At 57.1% G+C, this 16,436-nt stretch overlaps 2 protein-coding genes across 21 annotated transcripts in view; one reads left to right on the top strand and one right to left on the bottom strand.

Annotated features, from left to right (window-relative positions):
- The window catches only part of VIPR1 (vasoactive intestinal peptide receptor 1), a 31,639-nt gene extending 21,362 nt beyond the window's left edge, over positions 1-10,277 (top strand). For 8 of the 17 annotated variants that reach the window (XM_017641647.3, XM_037010449.2, XM_073232482.1 and 5 more), the window contains 10 exons: positions 496-602; positions 1,987-2,090; positions 2,486-2,624; positions 4,924-5,077; positions 5,583-5,643; positions 5,843-5,909; positions 6,269-6,360; positions 8,805-8,934; positions 9,174-9,215; positions 9,882-10,277. In XM_017641647.3, coding sequence (XP_017497136.1) covers positions 496-602; positions 1,987-2,090; positions 2,486-2,624; positions 4,924-5,077; positions 5,583-5,643; positions 5,843-5,909; positions 6,269-6,360; positions 8,805-8,934; positions 9,174-9,215; positions 9,882-10,073 — 1,088 coding nt within the window. In that variant the 3' untranslated portion in view covers positions 10,074-10,277. The remainder of the gene's footprint in view (positions 1-495; positions 603-1,986; positions 2,091-2,485; positions 2,625-4,923; positions 5,078-5,582; positions 5,644-5,842; positions 5,910-6,268; positions 6,361-8,804; positions 8,935-9,173; positions 9,216-9,881) is intronic. The other 9 variants (XM_037010434.2, XM_037010438.2, XM_073232480.1 and 6 more) reach the window with 9 other exon arrangements.
- Positions 10,278-11,273: 996 nt separating this feature from the next.
- The window catches only part of SEC22C (SEC22 homolog C, vesicle trafficking protein), a 59,258-nt gene continuing 54,095 nt past the window's right edge, over positions 11,274-16,436 (bottom strand). Inside the window, exons 7-8 of one of the 4 annotated variants that reach the window (XR_005059149.2) lie at positions 12,962-13,064; positions 11,274-11,923 (exon numbers count right to left, since the gene is read on the bottom strand). Coding sequence is in view for 1 of the 4 variants with exons in the window: in XM_037010564.2 (XP_036866459.1) it covers positions 13,038-13,064 (27 nt within the window). In the remaining 3 variants the exon portion in view is untranslated. Of the gene's footprint in view, positions 11,924-12,004; positions 13,065-16,436 lie in introns of those variants that run through there. The other 3 variants (XR_005059151.2, XR_005059150.2, XM_037010564.2) reach the window with 3 other exon arrangements.

Below are 16,436 nucleotides of genomic sequence, written 5' to 3'. Positions count from 1 at the left end.
GCCCAGGTCCAGGCAGCCTGACAGAGGAGCACTGGGTGGGCCTGGGCCCCTTGCCCCCACTGAGGACTGCCATCTGTCCTGCAGGGCAAGGAAGCCATCTGCCACACCAGCCCCTATGGCCCTGCAACAAGGCTCAGCATTCAGCACATGGCAAGGGTCAGGGTCATTCTGTGCCCAAGGTCCAAGGCTGTCTGTGACAGGGCAGAGTTCATACAGTACCTGGGGGCAGGGTCATGACAAGGGCAGGCCTGAGCCCAGGCATATCTGCTCTGATTCTCACCTGTGTCAGAGGGTCCCCTGGCAGCCCTGGAGGGGCTTCTCCCTGCCCCAGGTTTCCCCATGGCTCTCTGGGAATCTAGGTGAGGGCAGCTAGAGCCTGACACGGCAGGACTTGGTGGGAGTATAGCTGAGAGCAACAGCCAGGTGCGTGTCTGTGCCACGGACCCACCCTGCTCGGCTCAACCTTTCTCCTCTCTACCCTTGCCCTCCCACCAGACCTCAACGTGAGCCGCAGCTGCACGGATGAGGGCTGGACACACCTGGAGCCTGGCCCGTACCCCACTGCCTGTGGCTTGGATGACACGGGCCTGAGTTTGTATGAGGTGGGCCTCAGTACCCCTGCCCAGCCCCTCGGAGTGCCGGTCCTGTAGGCTCCTCCCGCTCTCCCCCAGCAAGGGCAAGGTTGCTGACTGGGTGGCAGCTAGAGCTTCCGGGCCTTCACTCCCCAAGCCTCCTCCCTCTCAAGGCCTGCATTTCCAGGTGCTCATCCGGACTCCCCCTGGCAGGGCACAGGGAGGGGCTCACACGGGGAGGACACACAGTAGCAAAAGCTGATGCAGCACCCCAGCTGGGCCACCCCACTTCCTTGTAGGAGCCTTGCTCCAGCCTGGGGGTGGGCAGGGCAGACAGCTGTCATCCTTCCTGTCTACTGCAGAGGGGAGGCCGAGGGCAGACCCCGGAAGGAACCAGCCTCAGATATCCACCAGCCAGTCAGGCCCAGGGACAGGAACAGGCCCACTGTCCTCAGTCCCGGGGCAGGGGTCTGCCCTGGAGCAGGTGAAGCCTGGGTGGTCACTACAAGGGTGTGGGAGTCATCAGCTAGGAGCCCCTCATCCTGTGGGTGTGTGAACACAGGTGTGTGTGTCTGTGATGACATCTGTCCCACTGCCAAACACGCTTCTCTGACAGGGCCTCCTTTCCTCCCAGGAAGCAGCAATCCCCTCAGAGGCCTTCACAGCCCACAGGATCCTCAGGCAGCATCTAATTCCCCTAAACCCTGCTAACCCTTGTCTATTCCCTGGCAGGATGGGGGAGGGGAGGAGGGGCTTGCCCAGGGACCGTGGCTCTGCTTGGGTGTCCAGAGGGAGGGGGCCAGGAGGACCAGGAGGGGGTCAGGACGGGACCAGGAGGGGGCCAGGACGGGACCAGCAAGAAGCCCTTGGGCTCCAGCTTTGCCCTGCCTCCCCAGAAAGGCCAGTTTGCCCTCATCCTGCCCATCCCTGACTCCAAGATCCCCCAACAGGAAATGTCTTTAGCATTCTCCATTCCCTGTGTGGCTGTCTGGCCACGTGGCAAGAGAGGGCCTCATGTGAGGATCTCAGGGGCAAGCAGTGTCAGTCCCCAAGGCGCCCAGCTGAGAACCAGCACAGAAGGGGTGCTGGACACACGACTGAAGAGTAAACGAGCAGACAGATGGGCCGTGTGAGGTCTTCCCTCTGCCCTTCACCGACATTTCCCTCATGAGAGAGCAGAGAGAGGGGGCTAAAGGCAGTCTCTGCCTCCACCCTGGGAAGCAGTCCTGTCAAGTCTCTGGGATTGGGGCATAGGGAGGCAGCTAGGGCTCAGGGGCCTGAAGCGGGCAGCTCAGCTGCTCTGGGGGGCCCTGGGCCTCAGCCTCCTCCTCCACCAGAGGCACAGCTGGGAGGCCGGGTGTGCAGGGCATCCCTCCCAGCGCCCACACCAGGTTGCCCCGCCTCCCTCTGGCAGCAGCAGACAGCTTTCTACAGCTCTGTGAAGACTGGCTACACCATTGGCCACAGCCTGTCCCTCGCCGCCCTTCTGGTCGCCACGGTCATCTTGAGCCTGTTCAGGTGAGGTCCAGCCCCAGCCACAGGCGGTGCAGCCAGTCTAGCCTGCCAGGCTCGCTCTGCTCCCGCACACATGCACTGTTGGGCAGCACACAGTCCCTGCTCCAGCCCCCCTGCCAGGCCAGCCTCCTCTGGGAACAGAAGGCTGTTCAGTCCCCGTCACTGCCAAGTCCCCCACAGGGTGGCCCCGCACCTGGGGTAGAGGACAGAGTGGGGCCTGAGCTAAGAATGAGACAACCGGAGGCCAAGCTGCACATGGGGTGGGATGCCTGGGGGCAGGGCGCCCCCAGCAGGCCACGTGCTCCTCCTGCCCTAGCCTTGCTCTGAGCCATGGACGGTGCTGGTTGGGGTGGGGGTCTGAGACCCCTTCACCTCCCAGACCTGCTCGCCTCATGCAGGAAGCTCCACTGCACGAGGAACTACATCCACATGCACCTCTTCATATCCTTCATCTTGAGGGGGACCGCTGTCTTCATCAAAGACATGGCCCTCTTCCGCAGCGACAGCGAGGAGTCGGACTCCTGCTCCACAGGCTCGGTGAGACCCTCCCCAGGGGTCCGCACCTGACTCTCCCCTTCTCCTTCTCCTCCCCTCTCTTCTCCCTCCCCCATTCCTCCCCTCTCCCCTCTCTCCTCTCTCTCCTCTCTCTCCACGGGCGGGCGGCCATACCACCCTCAACCCCACCCGGCAGCTCCTTGAAGCTCACTCCTCCTCCAGCAACAGGACAGAACCCAGCTATCTGGGAGACCCACTCTGCTAAGGAAAAATGCCTCTCCTTGCTGGGAAATGGGGCACTTCATGCCAGAGCCCACAGCCCCCATCCCTCCTCTGTCACTAACTTCCCGTGCCATCTAGGGAACTCCCTGACTCAGCTTCCCATCCGCATGGAGTTCCCAGCTTCCTTCCAGCTCTACCCTCCAGCTCTGCCCACCAGGCAGCCTCCCCACCCCTCCCCCTTGCCATCTGGAGTCTATCCAAACACACACAGTCCTTCTCTGCCACTGCCCCCTCCCATCAGGCCAGGTTGGGACCTTCCTCCGGAAGGGAAGTTAAGGAAGCTCCTAAAGAATTCGTGGCCAGTCACTAAGGGCTCCATCTCCAAGTGACTCTGAGCTCAGGGCCTCCTCCCTGAGTGTCCCCAAGCCAGGACAGAGGCCCACAGCAGCCCTGGCTCCCACCCAGGCCCCATGCTCAGTGACTCATTGCATCACAAGTGACTTCAGAGGCAGTGCATTATTTCAGAGGTCAGTAGTACGTTCTCCCCAAAGAATGAACCTACAGTGGTGCAGTCCCAGGCAAGGGGAAGGGAAAACTCAGGGGAGCTACCCTGGCCATTACCAGAACTCCTCAGAGGATCCCGCCAGAGAGTCAGGGCCCACTCAGACATGGGCACTGTGACAGTCTGGGGAGCAGTGTGAAGCCTTCTGGGACTTGCTAAGGATAATTGTTAAGACTGGCTTTGCCATTCATTAGCAGCTCTCTGAAGGTTTTGTAAGGCAAGGAAAAGATAATTGGCCTGTTAAAAAGCTGAGTAATTCTTGTTGTCCGGAAGTTGGGGGTGGGGGGAGCAGGAGAAACAGGCTCACCTGCAGCAGGAAGGACTGAAGTGCAACCTGAGGAAGGACCTCCCAGCCATAGGGTGAGGGGTAGGCTGCTTTCTGAGGATGTCTCAAAGCCAAGGACCCAGGAATGAAGGGTGGGAACCCATGTTCTGGGTACAGGGAGGCATGGAGGCTAGAGGGCTTCCTGGAGGAGGATGGCTTCAAGCTCTGGCTCACAAGGGTCTGGGCTTGATCTAAAATGGGAGACCATTTCGGGGAGAGAACAGAGGACCCAGAAGACCTTCTGTGGCTGCCCCACTTGGGGTCCCCCAACTCCTCCACTGTCCTCACCTGCCTGGAGAACCCACTCTTCCATTAGCCCCTCTGACCTCCAGGAGGAATGACCATTGTTCCACCCATTTTCCTCATTTCTACTTCCCCTACCCCTTCCCATTCTCAGTCCCCATGTCTCCTCAACACTTCCACCTGAGCCCCTTCCACAAGCCGCAGCCCACATCCCCACACATTCAGGGGACTCTTGCAAACTCAACCAAGAATTTCCCTTCAGACCGCTGCCAGCTGCCTTCAATCCTAATTGGAATAAGATGGTTGAGTAAGTGGGGGAGGGAGTTACATGGATAGGTAGGTAGATGGATGGCTGAATATATAGGTGCATGGATGGCTGTGTAGGTAGAAAGATAGATGGGCAAAGTAAGAAAAATTAGGCAGGTAATGGGTAGACGGGTGGGTTAGTAGATAGGTGGATGGGTGCATGAGCAGAATGATGGATGGGTGGATGAATGGATGCATGGTTAGGAGTATGGGTTTGTAGTGGTTACCTTGTACCAGGATAGGCAGATGAAGGAAGAGAGTACATGGGTGGATTGACAGATCTGACAATGAATAAATGATCAGTGGATGCACAGATAATAGATGGGTAGATGGGTGAGTTGGTCGTGTATGTCTAGCGGGTGGGTGGGTACATGAATGGATAGGTGGGTAGGTGGATGGTTGGATGGGTATGTAGGTGGATAGATATACAGAAGGAAAATGAATAGATGATAAATTGATGGGTGGATAATTAAAACCACAAGCTTATCCCAAAATACCAGATGCTTTGAAATCCAGGCTACTGGGAAAACCAATGGGTGCATTTTTTAGGGTAGAACACAAAAACGACAAAGATTGAGTTGGCTGCACTGCATCTCTGTTTGTTGCCCCAGACAGAGGTGTGGGAGGGCAGGGCCCCCTGCTAGCCCCAGTAAGTCCCCTCTTTGCTTCCCACTCCCCTGCAGGTGGGCTGTAAGGCAGCTGTGGTCTTACTCCAGTACTGTGTCATGGCCAACTTCTTCTGGCTGCTGGTGGAAGGCCTCTACCTGCACACACTGCTTGTCATCTCCTTTTTCTCAGAGCGGAAGTACTTCTGGGGGTACATACTCATCGGCTGGGGTATGGTACCAGGGAGGGCCAGGGGGGGATGGAGGGGATAATGCCTGGGGAGCTCACTAGGGGGGGCCGGCCAACCCTGCCTGCACTCAGTCTCCCTGGGCTCAAGGCCAAGGGTTGATGGAAGTCCCCCAAATGTGTGACCCCAGGGCAGGTACCCTCAGGCTGCAGCTGCACCTGGGGCTCTTCTGTGGAACAGACAGGTTCTGCGAACATCCTTCCATGTCCCTGTCAGCCCTTGAAACACAAAGGGGCTAGTCTGTAAAGTGCTTCCGTCAGACTTAGAAAAAGATTCTTCCTTTAGGTGGACACAGCCCCACAGGCATAGAGTTCTCCGCTCTGTGGAGCATGTGTGCACAGTGAACAACCTAGACAACCATAGGGGCAGCCCTGGAAACCCAGCCTTTTCTCTCTCCCTCTCTCTGGTTTTCTCCTAAACCTCTCTCGCCCACTGTCCCTGCCTCCTGTGCCCTCTCCTCTCTCTCTCTTTCCCCTTGGGCCCTGACAGGAGTGCCTGGCACATTCACCATGGTGTGGACCATCATCAGGATCTATTTCGAGGATAATGGGTGAGCTGTCACCCCAGCCTACCCCCTGGCTGTCATCCCTGGGGGCAGATCCCCTGGGGGGGATGAGGAGGACCTGGGAGCAACATACTCTGGGCCCATAGTCTCTAGGGGCTCAGGGGCAGAGTGGGGGCAGCCAAGGGGCGGCTGGACCCGCGGCTGAGGACAGCCTCTCCCACTTTCCCCCCACTGCCCTGCCCAGATGCTGGGACACCATCAGCTCCCCACTGTGGTGGATCATAAAGGCGCCCATCCTCACCTCCATCTTGGTAAGGCCTCCCCCCACTTAGAGGTGGGGGGGAACCAAGGCCCACACTGGGTGGTTGCCTCACCCCAGGTCGCAGAGGAAGTTGAGTCCAGGTCAGAGCCGAGACTAGGTCTCCTGGTGCCGGCACAGGCTTCTCCCACTCCTTCCCCCTCAGGCCATCCTCGGGGATACTGAGGGGGCGCAGGGCCCGTCCATAGGGATGTGAGGCAGGGTTCCCAGGTGACTGGCCCAAAACACTCAGAGCTAGGGGAGAGGTAAACCGGAGGGGCAGCAGGGCCCTGCAGTGGAAAACAGGCCACGGGCAGGTGGCTGGGTGCCCACTCCCCTCTCTGCCCACGGACTTTGGCCCCCACCCACCAGGTGAACTTCATTCTGTTTATTCGCATTATTCGAATCCTGGTTCAGAAACTTCGGTCCCCAGATGTTGGCAAGAGTGACAGCAGCCCTTACTCGTGAGTGTGAGCCTGGTGCTCTGGTGCCCTGGAGCCCCCGCCCCTGGTCCCGAAACCCTCTCCTGTGTCTGTGAAGTCCCCCTGCTCTGAACCTCCAGAGTCATCAGAAAGCCACCTTGCTCTTGCCCACTCCTACCCCCACGGCCTGGCTCTACCCACATGTGCCCCTGCCCCGGCACCCTCACCAGGCTTATGCCTGCAGTCATTTACCTAGCAGGCGATCTGACCCAGGTATGTATCTGGTGCTGGAGATGACAGAAGGTAACCTGGGTGTTGTGCACACCATGTGTCTAGTTCCTGGCATGTGCGTGGCACAGAAAAGGGGCATAGAAAATGCACAGTAGATGAATGCCCTGGGGGACCCACCAGCCTAAGAGTGAGACAGCTATATTCAGGACCCAGTCCTCCCCAGTAATAATAATAACATCTGCAATTTGCATGCCAGGCATGTGCTGAGGCACCATCTCATTCATCCATACAGTCCCCTATAAATTGTCTCCACTTTACACAGGTGAGGAAACTGGCCCACTGTCCCCCCTCTCCAAGGGTTCGGGAGCACATCGCCCAGCAGCATGTCCACAGGACAGTGGTCACACTCCTTGCTTGGAAGGGTGTGAAGGCTGTTGCAGGTTCTTGGGAGGACTGGAGAAGCAGGCAGGTTTTCATGAGAACAAGGCTTGAAGCAGAACTAAAGAACCACAAGAAGAGCGCTAGGGGAACCTAGGAGAGGTCTGCACCCCCACGATGGGAACAGGAGGCGGACAGACCACTGTCAGTGCAACATGGGCGAGACAAGCCAGGGGCCTTCCAGGCCTGGGACCCTAGGGTGTTACCTTGGCCTGACTTCTCTTTGGGGAGTCTGTGCCGTGGTTCTTGGCTAGAATGTCATGAGCTGCTGAATTTAGGATGATTTAGAATTCTATTCTGGAATCCTGCAATTCTCTCTGAGACTAAGACTCACGTTCTGGGGTGACAGCATTCTCTCCCACTCCGTGGACAGGCGGAGCTTTCCTTCCTGCTTGAGAAGCGGAGGCCCTGGGGGGCCCACGGTCCACCAAAGCATGGCCCGTCAGACCTGTGCATCCTCATCCTCTATGTGGCCTGCAGGGCCTAGTTTTCCCCAATGTACGACCACCAATTAGGGCTTGACTCCGAGGCCACCAGCATGTCCATGTGGGTGAAGTGGAAACCCAACAGCTGTCAGCAGGCAGAATGGGAAGAGGAATAGGAGATGGAGCTTCCGCAGCCATGGGGGGCTGTCAGCTCCCACTCTCCACCTCCCCACAAGCTTCAATTTAAAGAAAGCCTCCATCTGTCAGCCCTGGGTGTGTGGGACACATGTGCAGCCAAGGAGGGGTAGACAGTGCCCAGCATCTTGGCATGGCCAGGAACCAGGTCTAGGAAGGAGCAGGGGGCCATGCCAGCTTCTCTGCCCTCAGTTTGCTGTGGCACCTCAGCACAAGGTCCAGGGCTAGGCTTCCCTGGACTAGCTGCCAAGGCAGGACAGACAAAGGCAGAGGCACAGTCCCACCCCCTGCCCCTCCGACCTCTTCCAGCCAGGCAACCATGGGCTCACACTGCCTGGACCAGCCATGACCAGGTGGGCAGGAGGCCTGAGCCAGACTGCCCCCTGCTCTGTAGGAGATGGGCAAGCCATGTAGTGAATGTGGACCCCACTGAGCACACAAAGCTGGGGAAGGAGGGGCTGGTCCTGCAGAGCAGGCTGGAGTGTGTATATTGGTATGATGAGGTGGGGAGAGGGATGCAATCCCAGAAAAGGTGGCAACTCCTGGAGAAGTGGACACAGCTAAGAAGCCAGAGGGCTGTATTAGTTGACCCTGGGTCATCTCTGGTGACCAGGCACAACTTGAACACACACCATCCTCCCAAGTGATCTTGGGCCTCTGTGGTCAGGACCTCATTACAAAGACTTCCTCTCTAGTTGTCTTCATGCCCAATGGAAAATCGGTCTCTCATTGATAAGCTGTAATTTACAGCACCCAAAGTACTTCTGAGTTTACAGTGGGCCCCATTTCTGTAATTTGATCTTGTTGAACATACATTCATCTCACTGTACAGAATAGGGAGATGGAGATCAGGAGAGGGGGAACCGGGAGCTACTGTTTCCTGTGACCATCTCCCCATTGGCTGCCACACAGCCTGAAGCATCACTGTCATGCATCTGCCTCAGGGCTCAGCACTGGCCCTCCTTAACCCTCAGAAGGGAGCAAATAGAGGGTCTCCCCCCACCTTCCTTCCCTCCAGGCTAGGAGGGCCAGAGGGAATGGGGCACAGGCACTGCCGACGTCAGAGAGGGACAGATGTGGACATGATGTTCATGGGAGCCCACATCCTGGTCGTTGTCTCCATCTTCTGTGCCCATGCTGGGCCTCGCGTCCATGCGTGTGGACACACACACCCACTGCTCACCCCTCCATCCCCAGGCGGCTGGCCAAGTCCACCCTTCTGCTGATCCCTCTGTTTGGAGTTCACTACGTCATGTTCGCCTTTTTCCCAAGCAACTTTAAGGCTGAAGTGAAAATAGTCTTTGAGCTGGTTGTGGGGTCCTTCCAGGTATGAACTGTTGACTGAAGGCTGCATTCTTCTCTGGGCTTTAAGGGAATTCAACCTGGGGCCCCGGCCCCTTGACACTGGATTCCAGTCTTTTCATTGTATTAAGCATTGATTAAGGACCTACTGTGTGCTTAGCCTTTTGCTTACCTAGGGGAATACTGGAGCCAGGGCCAGGGGTGGAGCAGGGCTGGGCTCCTGAGGTCTGCCCCCCTCACCTCTCCTGTCACCTCCCTCCCCAGGGTTTTGTGGTGGCCATCCTCTACTGCTTCCTCAATGGTGAGGTGAGTCCCCCCCAGACCTTGGGGGCCAGGGAACAGAGCCTGGATAGACCCAGGGTCCAGAAGCACTGATGGGATATGAGGGGCAGAGCAAAGCCCATTAGAGCCTCAGTGTTCCTCAGGATAGTATGTTGGTGGTGGCACCCAGGACCTTGTTAGAAAATGCTGATTTCAGGCCCACCCCAGACCTGCTGATTTAGAATCTACATTTTTAAGAAAACCTCCCAGGGGATCCATGTGCACATCAGTTTGAGAAGCGCCTATGTTAAATGGTTGGGTGCGGAGTGGAGATGGATGCAGGCAGCGACAGAAGGCTGAGTCACTCTGGGGCCCTGGCTCCGGGCTCAGAAATCCACCTGGCCGAGTTCAGGTGAGGAGAGCAGGGATCAGAAGAATGGAGGTAGAGCCGACCCCAGGCGGCGTGCCCCTCCCGCCCAAAGGGCCTCCGCAGAGCCTCCTGCTCCCACCTCCCACCCCCCTCCCCTGGGTCTTAATTTTACTTTGGTCCCTAAGCGGTCCCAATTGTGCACCACCCAAGGCGGCAGGTCTCGCACTTCAGACACCCCCAGAGGATATGAGTCGCTGGCTCAGCATCACAGATGGAGGGCAGCCTCAACAGCAGCAGAGGAGGCCCCGCGGGGCACGCCTGACCACCCTCCTTTCTCCCAGGTGCAGGCGGAGCTGCGGCGGAAGTGGCGGCGCTGGTACCTGCACGGCGGCCTGGACTCGGATCCCAAATACCAGCACCCGTCAGGAGGCAGCAACGGGGCCACCTGCAGCACGCAGGTCTCCATGCTGACCCGCGTCAGCCCGGGCGCACGCCGCTCCTCCAGCTTCCAAGCCGAAGTCTCCCTGGTCTGACCACCGGGGACCCAGGGCGGCTGCGCCCGCCCGCACCCCCACCCCTACCCCGGCAGCACCGGGGACAGAGGCGAGGCCTGCTCGGGCGAGACCGGCCCCAGCCCTGGGCTCGGAGGCTGCCCCGGCCCCCAGGTATCATGGGCACAGGCTTCCTTGGAGAACTGTGCCCTTGCGCCTGCACGGAGCGAGGAGGGGCATAGATCCGGAAACCATCTGCAACCTGGGGCGCTGGGGGCTCCCACCCAGCAGACGTGGGATGGAGCTCAGTCATCAGACCCCTCCTCAAAAGCTCCTTCCGCCAGTAAAGGCGAGAAATCCGCATCTTTTCACCTAACTCCGCCCGATAGCTCTCAAGTTTAGAGGAAGGCAACCGCTCATCCCCAAACAGTCTGAGGGGAAACGTGGTGTGATCCAAGGCGATCAAGCTCTTGTCCCTAAAGGTCACCCCGCCGCCACCTCGACAGTGCCTGAAGTTCCACCCTTGCCGTCAAGTTCCTCTGGGTTAAGCGTTGCCACTGAGGTGCCGCTCTGAATATGCAATCCCACCCACCCCTCTTGGCTGCCAGCCCCTCGAGGTGGATGAGTTTCTCTGTCTCAGGCAGATCGTCTGTGATGAGGGGCTTTAGTTTGGGGAGCTCAGCTGTCTTCCCAGTCCCCGCTGAAACGAAGTGTCCCAGGGTGGCTGCAACAACTCAAGGGGACTGTCACCAGCCCTACACACTCCTACGGGCTGTGGGAGCTACCCGCCGCCGCCCTCCCACCTGCGTGCCAACCACCAGAGCCAGGCTCAGTGAGGCGCCTCAGGGGCATATTGATGCTCACACTGACCCGGCAAATGCTCCTATTCACAGATCAGGAAACCGAGCTCACAGAGAGTAGGTGCCTCACCTTGTCATGCAGACAGGATTTCAACTCAGATCTGCCTGATGGGACAGTGAAAGCACTGACTCCAACTGCAGCCTTTTATATATAACAAACTGGTCCTTATGGCTATTTGTATCACCGCTATTACCACCATCCCTATAACCCCATTCCACCCGACCCTCCCTGCAGTGTGGCTGAGGAGTCCTCCAGCCGTGTATCATCCAGACAAGAGCCTTGTGGTCACAGCATCTTGTGGGTGCCCTGCACCCCTGTGGCCACATGGCTTCCTGCCCATGCCCCAGCCTTGTGCGACAATAAATGGAGGTTGAATCGGCTTATTCTCCCTGGTGGTGGTTGTTCCCATCTGGCCTAAAATGGGGACCTCCTTCCAGCTTGTGGCCATCTCCCCCCATTCAGAGAAGTGGGGGTCAAAATCATCACTGAAGCCAGACACCACCGCCCCTCTGGCTTGGATGGGAGCCCTGCATTTCCATGTGAGGAGTGCACAGCTCTGAGGGCCTTTTCCTTGTATCTCACTGAGTGGTATCCTCTCTCTTCTGAGTGTGAGGAACATATACCTGGTCCTCTGTGTCCCCCAACCCTAGACTTAGCCAAGAGGAGACAGTTTTATTAAGAATCAAAATGAAGCAGTGGATAGAGCTCCCAGTGGTCCTGGGAACAGTTAAGGAGGAGCATTTCACAGGCTTCGGCCATTCCTGCAGACAAGGAGCACAGGGGGTATGACTGAGCATGTTCCCATGGCTCGCGGAGTCCCGCCGAGAGGAGGGGGGAGCGGACAGAACAAACATCACCAGAGCTGGCGACTAAGAGAAAGGTTCAGACACAGGGGCAGTAGGGTAAGGTAGATGATGTCAGCCAGCAAGTGATGTACCCCAAGCTTTGCCTGAGCTGACCTCCTTGGCTTCTGCTTCTTGAAAACTTGCAAGGAGTTTGTCTTACTGCAGGAGCAGTAAAGAGATGCCAAGCTGTTAAAAAGGAGGCCAGAATGGGCTGACAAAGGCTCAGATCTGCCTGTAAGGCTCCTTCAAACTCAACACCATCCCAGGACCCAACACCAAGTGACAACCCCAACCCCACATACTGCAGAGTCTGGGGTGATCAAGCCAGAATAAAATTGACTGTGATCTAGGGCAGGGGTAACCCCTGGCCAATACCTTTGGCCAGTGGGCCAGCATAACCAAAAGTGGCACTGTCTCATCCGCATTCACACCTACCGCACGGCACGGTAGGCTGTGGTGGGAGGAGGCCATGCCCCTAGCTTTGACCTGAGGCACTCTCCAGCCTGCAGAGAGAGCATTCTCAGTGCTGTACCTCCTGTGGCTCTGCCCAGGCCAGCAGTGGGGACCAATGAAGGGCTGGGGCTGGAGAGCTGGTCTGGGCACCTGGAGTGCCTGGGGCTTCTCCGTTCCTCCCTGAGAGTCTCACATCCCTTCTACCCCAAGGCCTGATGAGAGATGGGCACAGGCAACATGGCCATGCTCCTCTCCCCTGGCTGGGCAGGTCACTCGTCACCTCCGGTTTCCTGTCTCCCCTTCTCTACTCAATGCCTCCCTGAACTGGTTCCAGTGGCCTTGTCCACAGGTAGAGTTCAGAAGACCCAGACCTCATCTTTTAGTCCTGATTCTACTCAGACTTTCTTGAAGATCATGAGCAGGTCCCTGTCTCTCTCTGGGCCTGTTTTCCACCTGCACAATGGCTGGAGGAGGGATGCTGGATGACTTAGCCTAGCTCCTGGTGTGAGTGGCTGGTAAGGAGTAGCTGTGAAGAGCCCTCTGCCGCCCTTTCTGTCCTCTGTGCCTGGGGCAAGGCAGCCGCCAGAGACGCAGTCCCTAGCCGTCTGGGGACTAAGGAACACCCGCGACAGAGGCTGTGCCGAGAACAGGCTTAGGGAGCTTGGTCTGGTGGAGAGGGAGAGGGAGAGGGAGAGGGGCAGCAGAATGGGGGGAGGGGGGCCAACTGAGCCTAGAAGCAAGGTGTTTGCAAAGGAAAAGGCAGCACCCTACCTTCTAGACCAGGGACCCCAGACCAAGCTGGACCTGGCCCATCTTCCACAGTGCCTGAAATGCCGCCATTAGTGAGTCAGGACCTCAGGGTGAAGGGAGAGCCCTGGGGAGACAAGGAGGGTTATTAGCAAGGAGGGTAGGAAGTCAAAGAAACAGAAGAGGCTCAAGTCACAGATACCAAAAGGGAGCACAGGGAGCCGTACCCTGAGAGCTGGCAGCGACTGGAAAGCCCAGTGCTGGGCACTCAGCAATGGGGAGAAGCCAGAATACTGGCTCAAGCCAGCAAGGGCCGTGGGCAGACATCCCAGTCTGCCAGTGGAGTGGGCGTGACCACAGCGTAATTTCTCCTGCAACCCCACTTCCCTCCAGCTCCTTGGTCCCTCTTTTACCTTGCGCGACACAGATCAGGCCAGACCAGCTCATCTCTACCGCCATCTAGTGGGTACCTCAAGGACTTTGCCAGGGTTGACCTTGGTGCCAAATCCTGGGTACAGGCCTCTTCCCCAGAGGCCAGGCGATACAGAGAGCAGGCGTCCCTCAGTTTCCATTCAGAGTGAGATACAAGGGGGAGGGGCTGGTCAGGCCACAGGACTGACAACCCCAGGGACATGCTGGGACTAAGGAGACCAAGGACCTGGCCCTCAGACGACCTGACTGACCTCTGTGACACACAGCAATCCTGCCTCAAACGCACCTGAGACTCCAGACAGAGCTGGGCCTCTGGCTGACCAGTGCTGGCCATTGCCCAAGCCCTGACTCCAGTCCCTGAGGGAAAAGTCCCAGTAACTCAGGTGGGCACCCCCTGGAAAGACAAGAGCGAGGAGCCTGCCCCATCCTAATGCAGAGGGCCACCACTGAGACAGAGGCAGAGGGCACCATGCAGTTCCTGCCACTCCAGGGCATGGGCTGCCCAAGGAAGGAGGAGACAGGGAGCAGCTTCCCAGGTGAAGAGACATTAGGGTGGTCTCTGAAGACCAGGAAGAGGTCTCAGCGTCCCAAAGCAGCACAGCGGGTACCGGGGACAGCTGAATCCATACAAGCAGGTGCCAGGAGCCCTTTGCAGCAGGAACCCAGGGAAGGCTTCTCAAATGAAACCAAAGGCAAGAGGACAGGCTTGGAGCAAGTGCCATGGCTGCTGAGAAGGGCCCCAGGGGCAGACCAAGGGAAAACTGCCAGTCCACCATCCAGGTGAGGGAGAAGTAGGGGGTAGGTGGGGAGATGATGACCCAGTTTGGGACGTGCTAAATGTAATGTCTGTGGAGCATCTGGGGAAAGCTCTAGGGCTACTGAAATCAGGGTCTAAATTGACAAGGTCCAGGCAGGGAGTGGGGAGACCTGGGCAGCCCCCACAGGGGAGTCCCCAGGAACCTCCAGCTGGTGTGCTAGGCTGGGTATGTTGAGGAGTCAGTGTCAGCCCTTCCATTCCCATCACTTGCTCAGGGCCTGTTTTAACGAGCAATGACCCTGCCTTCCCCAACCTCCCCCCATGTGGGAACAGGAACTGCTCTTATCTCTCCAGGGGGAGGGGGCTGTAGCCACAGCTGGCAGTCATTAAACACCCCAATCAGGCCGGGATGGTCAAGATATTAATAGCTAGGAGTCAGTGACCCTGGAGACACAGCCTCCCAGGAAGAGGGACAATAACCTCCGCACGTCATGGGGATGAAGACAGGTCAGGAGGCCATCCTGGCAATGCCCCAGCCTTCACACAAGACAGACCGGGTAATCAAAGTCCAGAGAAGGGAAGGAACTTGCTTGGATCACCAGCAAGTCATCAGTGGAGCTTGGTCTTGAACAAACCCGGCTCTAAGAATCCCAGAGCCCTGCCCCATCACTCTCACTGTCGGAGGTGAGAGCCACTGGGCATGCCATATGGGGAGACAGCTACCGGGCAACACCGATTCTTTAGTCTTGATATTTCTTTATTGTGTAATTTTTGCATTAGTTTTGATTTTTTAATATTACATTAAAATATTATTTATCCTGATTACTGAGGTTTTTGCCACCTTGAATTTTGCACCCAAGGCAAGTGCCTACTTTGACTCACCCTAGTCCCAGGCCAACTCCCAGAGGTACCAGCATCCCAGAGTCCCAGCATGTCTCCATGGAAAAAATTTTGAAGAGCTCTGAGCCATCCTTTGTGTGGTTCATGGGGGAAGGGTCCTGCCAGGATGATGCCTACAAAAGTAGGCAGCTCCCAGGTTAATTCAGTGACTCAACAATGTCATTGCAGACACAGGTGTTTTCTGTCTGTTCACTTTGTCATCCTGAGTATGTTGACTTTCATCCACAGACTTATCACCTCATGACTGCAAGATGGCTGCTGTTGCCCCAAGTATCATATTCTCACAGAACCCCATCCACTGGCAGGAAGATGAATGTTTCCTGTGTGTTTCCTTTTATCATGGAAGAGAAGCCATGCCAAAACCCACCTTCTGCACACTCTCCTGAGGCTCCTCGGACAGAATTAGGTCACACATCCAAATTCTAACTGCACCTTACAGAAGGGAAGTTATGTGATAAGGAAGAAGGGGGGATGGCTGTTGAGTAGGCAACCAACAAGTCTTACTCTCAGTCACTTTTTGGATGTCTTTGGGTAAATGCATAGTGTTAAAGATTCCTTCCACCTATAGTACATGTGGAGGTATTTTGTGCAGAAGAGATTTAATGTAGGAAATTTAATGTAAAAAGGCTTGGAGGAATGGAAGTTAGGGCATGCTTCTACTCTTCATGATCATACCACCCCAGCTGCCAGCCTGCAGGAAATTTTTGCCAACATCCTAATTGCACATCCATTAAGCTGGTGACAAGAGAGTGGAAGGAAGTGTCCGGCTGCTGCAGCAACTCATGTCTGTCAGATCCCACCGAGCCAGCACCTCAGGGCAGGAAGTATGGCCTTGCCTCCCTTCTGCCTTCCAACTCTCCCAAAGCGCTTCCCTCTAGCAGAGCTGAAGTTGCACCCAGATCCCTAGCAGCAAGAGGGGCTGAGAAGGGTAGCCCCCAAAACACAGGGGACTATGGGAGGGGCCAGACAGGCATGCCAGGTGCCAACAGATCATTTCTAGCACAGAGCAGTGGTCTTGCAGCCTGAGTCTCCAGAAAGCAGGGCCTGGGACAAGAGCCAGTGACCAGGAAGCAGGAGTGCGAACAGAGGAGTCTAGAACAGGGCAATGAGCAGAGCCCAGATGAAGGCTGCTCACTGAGCTGGTCACTGTTGCGGCAGCAGGAGCTCATTTCCCCCGGGACCCTCTGAGGAGCCCACAGAACATGCCTCAGACCCAGCCTCCTGAGGGACAGGCCAGCATTGACTGGGGCTCCCACCATCTATTGCTCAGGGTCTGCCCATGCCGAGGCCCTCATACCTCTCGGTTTGGCACGTGTGAGTGTCCCACACCACGTCTCATAGGCACTCTGGGGCATAAGGGGACAGCTCTGGGGGACAGATGAGGTGCTGACTGGACGGTACTCCTGGAGG

The sequence above is a fragment of the Manis javanica genome, chromosome 3 (assembly GCF_040802235.1).
Source record: "Manis javanica isolate MJ-LG chromosome 3, MJ_LKY, whole genome shotgun sequence".
NCBI classification, from domain to species: Eukaryota; Metazoa; Chordata; class Mammalia; order Pholidota; family Manidae; genus Manis; species Manis javanica.
Note: the sequence above shows the minus strand (reverse complement) of the source record. Positions and strands in the feature narration are given on the sequence as shown.